At 42.0% G+C, this 11,977-nt stretch overlaps 1 protein-coding gene across 1 annotated transcript in view; it reads left to right on the forward strand.

The window, feature by feature from the left end:
• LOC125464211 (huntingtin-interacting protein 1-related protein-like) overlaps positions 1-11,977 on the forward strand; it is a 138,466-nt gene that overhangs the window by 84,190 nt on the left and 42,299 nt on the right. Inside the window, exons 8-10 of the mRNA XM_048556408.2 lie at positions 6,922-7,062; positions 11,185-11,242; positions 11,894-11,969. Of these exons, the coding sequence (XP_048412365.1) occupies positions 6,922-7,062; positions 11,185-11,242; positions 11,894-11,969 (275 nt within the window). The remainder of the gene's footprint in view (positions 1-6,921; positions 7,063-11,184; positions 11,243-11,893; positions 11,970-11,977) is intronic.

An 11,977-nucleotide genomic window follows, 5' to 3' on the forward strand; every position in this document is an offset into this window, starting at 1 on the left:
GCGTTCAAATGCAACATGAGCTGGACAGTATACAGACTTGGGTTGCACACAAATGCCAAGCAATGATGATCTCCAACAAGTGAAATTCTAGCCATTGCCCTTTGATATTAAGTAGTGTTACTGTGACTGAAACCACCATTATTAACATTCTGGGGTAACCATTGATCAGGAACAGAATGAGACTAGCCATTTAAATACAGTGGCAAGAAGAGTAGGTCAGAATCTAGAAATCCTGCAGTGAGTAGTACACACCCTGACCACCCCCACCCCTGCCAAAGCCTGTCCACTACCTATGATGCACATGTCAGGTGTGTGATGGAACACTTTCTACTTGCCTGGATGAGCACAGCTTCAGTAACATCCAAGAAGATAGACACCCTTCAAGACAAATCAGCTGCTTGCCTGACACCACGTTTACATTCAATCTCTCTACCCCGTATGCTCAGTAGCAGCAGTGTGAACCCTCTACAAGATGTATTGCAGAGATTCTCCAAAGATCCTTAGACAGCACCTTCTACGTTGATGGCCACTCCCACCTAGAAGGACAAGGGCAGCATATGCAAGGGAACAACACCACCTACAAGATCCCCTGCAAGCCACTTACTATCCTGACTTTGTTGCTGGATATATCATCAAATAACTTATTGTTATCATGTAATGATACACCTATCAGAACTGTGTGCTTGTTTCAATCATTTATTACACTGCCAAAGCTTTACCAAGCCAGAATTCACTAAAGTATTATTTATTTGCACAGTGTTCTTCACACACAAAGATGAAAAGTTTAAAAATTGGTATTGCATTGTTAAAGAGATGAGGACATTTGGCTACAGTGCCTTTATTAATGATATCACCGTTATACAAGAGGAAGACATTCATTTAAAGTAAGAGGGAAAAGAATTTCTTCTCCCGCAGGGCCGTGAATATCTGGAATTTTCAACCCCAGAGAGTTGTGGAGGCTGGATCTCTGAATGCATTTGAAAAGATTTTTTTAAATGTCGAGGACTGTGAGGATCGGTCATGAAAGAAGAATTGTGGCTTGGGGGAAGTCAGCTATGATTTATGAAATAGCTAGGCAGCTTGAGGGGCTGAATGGCCTACTTGCTTTTTATTCATTTGTGCGATATGGGTGTTGCTGGCTCAGCTAGCATTAATTGCCCTTGAAAAGGTGGCGGTGAGCTACTTTCTTGAATTGCGGCAGCCCACCTGCTGTGGGGTTGACCTGTAATGCCGTTAGGGAGGGAACTCCAGGATTTTGTCCCAGTGACAGTGAAGGAATGGTCAGTTTGGTGAGTGGTTTGGAGGGAACTTGTAATTGATGGTGTTCCGATGTATTGGCTGCCATTGTCCTTCTAGATGGAAGTAGTTGTGGGCTTGGAAGGATCTTTCACTCTGCTCAATCACCTTATGATCTTTGTATGTTATGATCTGCACACAAAATAAAACTTTTCACTGTACCTAGGTACATGTGACAATAATAAATCAAATTGAATTTCTGCATTGCATCTTGTAGTAGTATTCCTGCTCTTATTCCTTTTGTTTTTCCTTCTACAGTTTAAGTAGTGTTTCATGGAAGCCTGTACTCTATTTGGATTGAAAGACCCAAAGATCCAGAATGCTGCTTCTAACAGCCTACTTGTTTTGCCATCTTCAAAGATTTGTGTATATACATGCCTGGCTATACCTGCTCCTGCACCACTGTTAAAACTGTTGTAATAATGTTTACTGCCTCGGCACATTTTTCCTATAAAAATGTATCACTTCACAATATTTTGCATTAAATTTCTGTCATGAGTCAGCTTGTTTTCTCCTGACAGTCTCCTGTTCATTGCTCGCCTTCTCATCAGTTACAATGAGCAGAACCTTATAGGGGTGTGAACGACGAGTCCTATGGTGAGATTTGTAGCAGAATTGGATATGAAACCTGGCAAGGCTGATCTCAAACATCAGGAGCATCTCTCCTGATTGTCTATATGCTATTAATGAGTGGCATAATAATTGGTGAGTTTCTCACTGGGTAGTCGCAGGTTGGCAATTTTAACAGCATTATTGCTGATTACATGTGTTATCAACAGCTCATCAATATTCAGTTTTCTATCTTGCCAAACGTACCAAACAAGCTCAACATCGAGAGAGCTCGACATGGAAGTCAGAGCTCTCTCGATGGCCACGTGCTCCAAAGGACCCCCATGCTGGGCATGGCATCTCTGGGGCAGAGCAACAGCTGCATGCACACCATTTTTGACAAGAGACATGTGCTAGCCTCCAAGGACACTTATGACACATGGGGCAACACTGTTGCCTCACTGTGCCAGAGACCCAGGTTTGATTCCAGCCTTGGGTAACTGCCTGTGTGGAATTTGCACAATCCCCTGTGTCTCCATGGTTTTTTCCCAGGTGCTCTGGATTCTCCCCAAAGTCCAAAGTTGCATTGGTTGACCATGCTAAATTTCCCCATAGTGTCCAGGGATGTGCAGCTTAGGTGGATTAACCATGGTAAATGCGGGTCTGGGTGGGATGCTCCTCCGAAGGTCGGTGCGGACTTGATGGGCCAAATGGCCTCTATTTGGACTCTTAGAATTCTGTGATCTCCAATCCATTTATAGAATGCTTCTGCACTTCAACGCTGCTCCTCAGGCTGCACCAGTAACTCTCATTGTGATGCTGTAGCAAGGACACCCTGTGCTCAGGAACATGAACCCAGCTCATTATCTGGCTCAGGTAGCATTTCCAGGTTCCTCACTTGCAGTGTTAGAGCTCACTCACTTTGAACCTTACAGGATGCTTACAGCATCTCTACTTTCCCTTGCCATGCTCTTTTGCACTTTTCCCTCTTGGCCAGAGATGTCAGGCCCATATTACTTCTGCCGAGCCATTTAGTTCAGACACGAAACCAGGACAGTTGTCTTGGTTGTGAACAGTCCTCAGTCAAGCCATGGAGCTTTGCTCAGCTGCTTAGAGTGGCCAGATTTAGCCTCCTGCCTATGTAAAGGGCAAAGTGTCAGACAGGCAAACAACCATCCCAAGGCTTGCTGAATTGTTTTAGGCCATTTTTCTCCTGGGGTGAGAGAGAGAAAGGCAGGTAGTAAGGCAGGTGCAAATGTACGACACAACCTGGTGCTGGTGGAGAGGCGCCCTGAGCATGTGAGCAGGAGGCACAGATGGTGTGCAGTGCTGGTGGGGTCGGCAATTGGACTGTGAGAGTGAGTGAGGGAAGATGTTGCAGATAATCTTGAGAGCAGTGGGGCATCGGCCTTCGTGAGAGTTAGAAGTTATGGCACTTATGCTGGCAGAAAGGAGGAGAACTTTAACTTTCTTCTCACAGTGCTGGCCATTACTCCAAAAGGCTAGGGCTGCACTAACTGGGTTGGCAGCCTTGGACCAGGCTGGCATGGTCTGGTGTCGTGACTGCTGGTCTAGGAGCTGCCACCATCCTGTGCTGCTGGTCCTCCAGGTCCCTGTCTGCAAAGCGAGATACAAAGTTTCCCTTGATTGCCATGTCTAGGGCAAATGCCAGGAACTATGTAGGGCAGGTCTGGATTGACCTGCCTTGATTGCATGCACAATGGGCTTTTAAAGATGGCGGAGACAATAAAGGATGCTGTTCCATTCCGTGATATTCTCTGAGTGGCGAGCAGCTCCGGGAATGGTAAGATTGCGTCAAAATTGCTTGTGACAGATGGCAAAGGGGAAAAGTAGGTAGGCAATGAGGCACCCTTGGTAAGATACTGTGGGAAACCCTGCTCCTGGAAAGAAAACAACTGTTTGATAATGCTTTTTGCTTCCTGCCTCTGAGCAAATTTAGCCTCCAAGCTGCTACCACCAATTCTAATCCATGGGCTTTATTTTGTAAAACAATCCTTGTGCAAAAGTAAAGCGAATGTTTTAGATGGCAATTCAATACGTCTTTTAATAAAGATTTTGACAGCAGTTTCCAAAGTTCTGTGGTGGAGCTAAGCCATATTCAGAGAGATGTTTTCACTGAGATTTGTTAAGTCACGTGTATGACTGACCGTTGCTTTACATTGTACATGATAGCTATTCAAATTCAGGAAGTCCTAGCAAATGTATTTGGGGTTGTGGTTTTGTTTGTTTTGACTTATTTGGATTTGTACATGCCCAGACACCAATTAAAAATAAACATTGTGTGAATTTACTTGAATTTGCTTTTTATTCAAATGCTGCAATGATATCTGATATTCGATGTTGTTTTCAAAGATGGGAGGGATGTTTAGTTGAGATACAAGGCAGTTTAATTTACATTTTTCCTTAGACAGGCTGGTGGAATGGGCAGACACAGCAATATCAGCCACATGGTCATACAGCACAGAAACAGTCCCTTTGGCCCAACTTGTCCATGCCGACCAGGTTTCCTAAACTGAGTTAGTCCCATTTGCCTGCATTTGGCCCAGATATGGCTAAACCTTTCCTATCTGTGTACCTGCATAAATGTCTTTTAAATGTGCTAATTGTATTCACTTCCACCACTTCATCTGGCAGAGCATTCCATGCATGCACCACCCTCTGTGTGAAAAGGTTGCCTAGCGGGTCCCTTTTAATCTTTCTCCTCTCACCTTAAACCTGTGCCCTCTAGTTTTGGACTTCGCTACCCTGGGGAAAAGACCTTGACTATTTACCCTGTCTGTGCCCCTCATAATTTTACAAATCTCAGTAAAAACACCCATCAGCTTCTTAAGCATCAGGGAAAAAAATCCTAGTCTACCCAGGCTGCCCTTATAACTCAAACCTTCCAGTCCTGGTAACGTCTTGCAATTTATTTTTTTGCATGCTTTCCAGTTTAATAACATCCTTCCAACAGCAGGGTGACCTAAGTAATACACAGTACTACAAATATGGCCTAACCAATGTCTCGTACAGATGTAACATGACGTCCCTGCATCAGTAGATGCAGACAGGTTGGTGGAGTGGGCAGACATGATGTGGATGGACTTTAGTACAGAGAAATGTTGACATGAAGTGAAACATTTTGATAAGGGTACAGGGAAAGACAACATAGATATCATAATGTCATTCTAAAGCGGTGTGCAGGCAGAGGGAACTGCAGGTTCATGATTGTAGATCTTGAAAGAAACTAGCACATAGTGACATTAACAAGCAAATGGGCACAAGGCACTTTTTACAACTGTGAAAAGGTAGAAGTTCTTAGAGTCCCAGAGCAGTAGAATAGCAAATATAGTCATTTGCAGGAAGGTCCTCTTTTCAATTTCCTGAATTATAATTGAAGATGTAACTAGGTCAGGGTCAATGAAGATGCTTTCATGGTGGCAAGGAGCTTTTTATCCGACTGTGAAATTAATTTAAGAAGCCAAATGTGTCCAAACATAGATAAGGCCATAATGGATCCAAAAACATGACCTGGCTATGATAGTCAGTTTCCCAGGGTGACACTAGGGCCATGCAGCGTGGACTTTGTGCTGGGAGGGAAAGGTTTGTGGTTGATCTCTGCTTTTATTTCTTTTTTTTTTCCTTCACCCTAGCTGTACAGGTACTGGTATCATCTGAGTTCCTTGCGATCATTCTTGGATGTGAGCCTAAACTTTGGGCAGTCATGGTGGAGTAAGCCATAGCCAAGCCACTTAGCAGCAGCTGGAACTCAAGCTGTTCTTTTCCTTGTAGTTTCTGAAGTCACCAACAATATCTTGGTTGATGCCAATGTCCTAATCTGTGGAACTCACTCCATTAACCTCTCTGTATCTTTAATGCTAGCTCCTTAATACCTTCCTGTTTGATCAAAAATATTGATCATCTGCCTTGAAATCTCCTTATGCAGCTTGCTGTCAGTGACTTATTTTGTGCCTGAAGTGTGTTGGGATGTTTTACTATTTAGTAGGAGCTACGTAACATTTGAGTTGTTATTCGGCAAATTAACCCTGGCATCTCCTGTGTGCTGCATCATTGAGCAGCATGCCATAAGGTGCATCCATTCAGCATTTTCAGTAAAGGACCCTTTTTTGTCTCAGAATTTCATTATGAGTGAAATAACTCCACAGAGGCCTGTATCCTGTCACCAAGTCACCCTTTATTTACACATGGAAAATCCTTGACTCTGGTACAGCCTTGTCAGAGTCAACTCCCAGCTGACACTCCTGTTTTTATCTGTCAGCCAGGGCTCCCTGATTGGACCAGATTAACAGCCCCATTCATATTCCATGAGGTCCACCTGGCTAATTTCATTACAATCACTACAGTGAGCAGTTTGAATTATTGCTGAGAACAAAGAAAGGCTCTGATTCATTGAGAACTATCAACTGCCTTGTCATAACTATTTTTTCCCTGCTTGCTGCCATGAAGCTAAGAGAATTCTAGGTAGAAAATGACAGGGGACACAAAGTTAAGAAAGCTAGGATCTAGATCAGAGATCAAAGTGTATGGGTTATAGTGAATGTTCTGCTGTAATTTTCGCTAACGTAGTCTTAACATTCTGGCCTGTGGACAAAGGTGCAAACTAGTTGGCTATTGCAATTGTTACTGAGTTAAAATGTCTCACTTAATTTCAGACAGGAATGTCCATTGTGCACTAGTGTTATTGGTATGTGCTGCTGTATTAATTCTGTCTCAATTTGGGGTATTTTTTTCACAAAAAGTCCAAATAACTCTATATTTTAAGCCTGATTTAGCAAAGGTCACAGGAAAGTGAGTCGTTTGATGTGGGATTAGTTTAAACTGCATGAGACTGTGATATGCAAATGTCTCTTGGGATTTACGGAACGCGTTCACACAATTAACTTTCTTCTCTGCCTCTTCTCACCTTAGACAGAAGCTTTGTTTAAAATGGCAATACCGGCTGCAATACAAAATGCCCTATCCCTGCCACCGCACAATGAAAAGCAACACAACATTCAAGAGAAGTTACAAAGATGTCTTTTTAACATTACTGTTTTGTTTCCATCTTGTTTGCAGTATTCAGATCCCTGGATACGTCCTATGCAGTATCACAGACACCCTCTGGTCAGTGCCGCCTGGCTCCTCTCATTCAGGTGATCCAGGATTGCAGCCACCTTTACCACTACACTGTAACGCTAATGTTCAAACTCCATTCTTGTAAGTATCTGGGATTTCTGCAGCATTGCTTGACATTGGTGGAAGTTATAAGTAAAATAAATTATGAGGAATATTGATTTGATCTAAGTAATCTTCATCAGAGTAAAATAGAGATCTCAATTAAATGTTCTTTACATTCAATAATTTTGTTGATACCGTTTTTGATTCGCCTGGAATATTTTGCTTCTGCAGATTGATTCCTTGAGTAGTTTTGGTGCAGGAAGGAATTCCAAGTTCCTCTGTGTTTTCTGCATTTTATTATAATCATATTGAATGGTGGAGCAGGCTTGAGGGGTCGAATGCCCTAATACTGCTCCAAATTGTGTGTTTACCCTCACTCTGCTTTCTGTCTTGAAATTAGCTGGCGCTTGATTCTATCACTTGTCCCTTGATTTTCACTTTCTCTGAACTCTCTTCTTAATCCACTTCAAGGCTCCTTATCAAGGGCTTTTTGCAAATTGAGATCTTGGGCTGAACCATAGCCTCTGTATCTTGTTTGACCTTGTGATCAGTTTCTAACCTCCTATATCCCACCACCCTTTCTTCAAGCCTGTGGCCTGCAGAAGATAAGGTATTAAATAGATAAATACAGATTAAAAAATCATTTCCAAATGACATAGTGATAGACAATTAGTCTTGTTTTGCAAATGTTGTCTTAGGTTAATGACAAAGGTGTTTTCCATAGTGTGGAGGAGTTTAAAACTATGGAGTATATTTTTAAAGTGAGAGGAGCAAGATTTAAAAAGGACACAGGGCCAACTTTTTAACACAGAGAGTGGTTTGTGTGTGGAATGAACTGCCAGAGAAAGTGATGAATGCTGGTACAGTTATAATGTTTAAGAGACGTTTGGATAAGTTCACGAATAGGAAAGGTTTAGAAGGATATGGACCAAACGTAGGTAGGTGGGATAAGTTTAGTTTGGGAACATGGTCGATGTGGACTTGTTGGACCGAAGTGTCTGTTTCCATGCTGTATGACTCTATGAATCTAAAAGAAGCTCCTAAAAATCCACCTGTAGGATCAAACATTTGATCTATCCTCCTCACATCGAACTTTAGACTCAACAGTATTTTTCCTTAGGGCTATGTGAGGTGTGTCAGCATGCTGTGGCTGCATTTAAAAGCTGATGCAGACTCTTCAATAGCTGTGATTGTTGTGCTTTTGGCTTTCAGTAATTAGAGTTGTGAATGCAGATAGACCTAATAAAATTATACAGTACAACACTTTGAGGAAAAGCTCTTCCGCACCCTCAATTTGCACATTAAATTCACAGCCAACATGTTATTATTTTGACAGCTTTTATAACAGGCTAATAAAGTGTGTTCCAATGCTGGCATGGAAATAGAATGGATTAAAGAAAAAGCGACTCTAAGTACTTCAATAAATTTAAGATCCCTTAAGTCCCTTAATACTGGTAACTGTTTCAATGGATTTTGTAATACGACTGGTCATGGGGAGGTTTCATAGTCTATATCATGAGGCATGGACGCTATTTGACCCAGATAGGCTGTGGAGTACCCGCAAGGGAGTTAAAGTGGGTGTATGTGTAGAATGAGTGATAATGGGAACTGCAGATGCTGGAGAATCCAAGATAACAAAGTGTGGAGCTGGATGAACACAGCAAGCCAAACAGCATATGTGTAGAATGAATTAGGGTACATGCAAGAAAGTATTAGGTAATGCTATCTGCAGTGAAAGTAAGTGTACAGATAGGAACTGGCTACGTTCCAAAAAAGTGCCCAGTATATCTACATCTGGAAAGCAGGTAGATTGTAAGATGCGGTCATCCCAGTCACCATTCACCATGTTCGACAGTGATCAGAAGTTGGAGAAGAATTTTCAATGGGTGAGGATTTTAATCCTCTTGTTTTTTAACCTTCTGTAATAGGTTGGGTGCGTGTTTGGTGACGGGGGAAATGACAGTGCTGATGGGCAGAAGTCACACCGTGCTTTACTGGGACAAATTTAATGGATTGGCTGGTCTTTACCTGTCTCACTTTTATTATGTGCTTTCAGTGTTGTAGCTAACTCCCTATTCCTGCTGGCATATCGAGCTGTAGACCCAGAAACTACAGCCGCCTCGGGGCTGACAGTGTGTTGAATAATTTACACACCAGGAGTGAGATAACAGACTTTTAGAAATCAAGCAGACACAATTCTGAAACATGTTTGTTTCTGTTGCACAGCAAAGCTTTTAATGTATTGAATTACAATACACATTGAGTCTAAAACATGGGCAACAACACTGAAGCAATGGAGGGTGCGCAATATTAATGCAGGCATTTAAACCAAAAGTTGTGTCCATTCTGGATTGGATTCTGGTAAAATTTCTTTTGGGAAAGGCACACAATGGGGAATGATGGCTAATCATCAATGGTGTAATGGGGGGGGGGGGGGGGGAGGGGGTGTGGGTGTGGGTGGGTGTGGGTGTGGGTGGGGGGGGCAGTGGGAGAATAATGTAGACAGGGAAACTGGCTTTTCATCTGCAGACCCCTTGACTTAAGCATCTTAATGTCCTTGGGAAGAATTTGGTTCTGTTTGTGTATATGATAGCATTGTTTTCAAATGCACTTTTACCTACAAGGTCATATATTTTATTTTTTAATTTATATATGTGTGTGCGTGTGTGTGCGTGTGTGTGTGCACTAATTGCAATGAGGAAAAGCCACAAACATATTTGTTCAGATCCATTTGTTGAACGCAGTGGTGTATGGAACAGTTTAGCTGTTTTAGGAATGAGAGCCATTTCCAAATGAGATTGCCTGCTCTCAGCTGACATTGATCTATCGGTTACTCTTCATGCTGGTTGGACTCAAATAAAAGGAGTGTCAGGAGTGTAACATTCCAACTTCAGGGGAGATGTCTGAAAGTTTGCATGGTCCCTTTCTTTAGACGTGTGACATTTAATTGAAAGATGAACAGGGAGTTGTGTGGAAAATCTAGTTTTACAGGTTCATTATGCCACAATATTGTGCAATGATGCACTCTGTGATGAGAAACATATTCTTTCATGTCAATGCAAGCTTTTTTTTGCAGAAACCTGACTTTCTACATGTTTCATCCCACAACTGGCCCTTTCCCCACCTCTTTCTCACTTGCAGCCCATGTTACGAAGAACTTCCCAGCGCATCACTGAAAAACTTGGCAGATTGCTATCAGGCTGACTGCACGAGGTCACCATGACTACAAAGGTTACAGCATACAATCCAAGGGGACTGCAGAATGCAAAATGTAAAATATAATCTCCTGTTGTTTTCCACTGAACTGTTAATCCTGTAGAATTCTCATCGTACTTCAGAATCATAGAATCCCTACAGTGCTGAAAGGCCATTCAGCCCATCAACCTGCACCAACCCTCTGCAGAGCACCCCGCCTAGACCCACCCCACCAACCCACGTTATCCCTGTAACTCCGTATTTACAACAGCTAATCCACCCAGCTTGCGTATCTCCAGACACTACAGGGCAAGTTTAGCATGGCCAATCCACCTCTTTGACACATCTTTGGACTTGCCATCATCTCTTGTGTGTTCTCCCTTGTGGATATTGATTGTGGACAGGATCAGGCTGGCCTGCTTTTCTCCGATATGAGTGAAGTCCTGACGCCCTCAATACCATGGCACTGTAATCCATGTATGAGAATCTCTGGTAAAGGTATGGATTGGAAGGATCTTACCTTAAAGGAAGGTGCCTACTTCAAAATGTACAGAAATTGCAACAGGATTCCTACATCCCACAAAATCTTAAAAATGTGGTGGCTTTCCTTTGGTGCCATCACTCCTGATCATTGGAGAACATTTCAAAATGTGGACTCTTGCTATTTCTGTTTGAATGAACACTTTTAAATGGGTGGCGCTGTCCAGCTAAACAACCTCAAATTATCTGTGCCTGACACCAGCTATTAAAGTTGCACCAAGTCGCTAGCTGTACCAGATGCTTTGTCACTATAATTACTCCTAATTCTTAATTTTAATAATTGTGGTTTTGCAGTATCCTTCCTGTGTATTAGGTTCAGTGTGATGACTTTGAAAACTCTTCACGCAGTTTTCAATACATGACGTGAGAAAATTAATGTAGAATTGTTAATGGGGCAAAATTAATTGTTATGTACCTTTTCAACAGGTCTGCCAGCTGATACTTTGCAGGGACACAGGGACCGGTTCTATGATGAATTTCACAGGTAACAAAGAACTGCTAATCAGCCTCAATGACTATCCTAATGAATCAGGAAAGGCTGAACTGGAGATGTCAGTTTAAGACATACTAATAATGGGCACATTTTTTTAGTGGCTGGTTGGAAAGCTGTCAGAGATCTAAATAGTCTCTGACTTGCATAGTTTGCATTGCTGTGGATCCTACACTTTTATGAATATGCCTAACCCCAGAGAAAGAAAAAGTGTGCAGGGTTTTCGAACCTGCGGTATATTGACACGTATTATAGACTGAGAGAACATTACTTTTAGTGCAATGTAGGACAAACTCAAAGTGCTGAATATTTTGCATTACTTTTGTGATATGCTTTGTGATGACTACCAGGATATGCAACTTCCACTTGATTGGTATCTTAGGGGCTGGTGCTGGGGGGGTCCAGTTTCATATTTTGATAAGAACAGATTATATAGACTTGGCTGTAAGGGGTGAAATCTGTAAACAACTGCAGAAGGCATCAAGAAGTTACAGAATAGCGGAATGTGCAATTAGATGGAAGTTTCATTTTTTTATTGGTAATGTGTTATAATATATTGAGTAAAATGACACTTTTTAAATTTCTTAACATAGTACTAATGTCTGTCTTTTTTTTATTGTGTTTGTTAAAAATATTCTGTTACAGCCTAAAGAGTTTCTTTAGCCGATCTCGTGACATGTTATATTTCAAGCGGCTAATCCAGATTCCAAAATTGCCTGAGGTATGGAA

This window comes from Stegostoma tigrinum, chromosome 26 (genome assembly GCF_030684315.1).
Source record: "Stegostoma tigrinum isolate sSteTig4 chromosome 26, sSteTig4.hap1, whole genome shotgun sequence".
Lineage (NCBI taxonomy): Eukaryota > Metazoa > Chordata > Chondrichthyes > Orectolobiformes > Stegostomatidae > Stegostoma > Stegostoma tigrinum.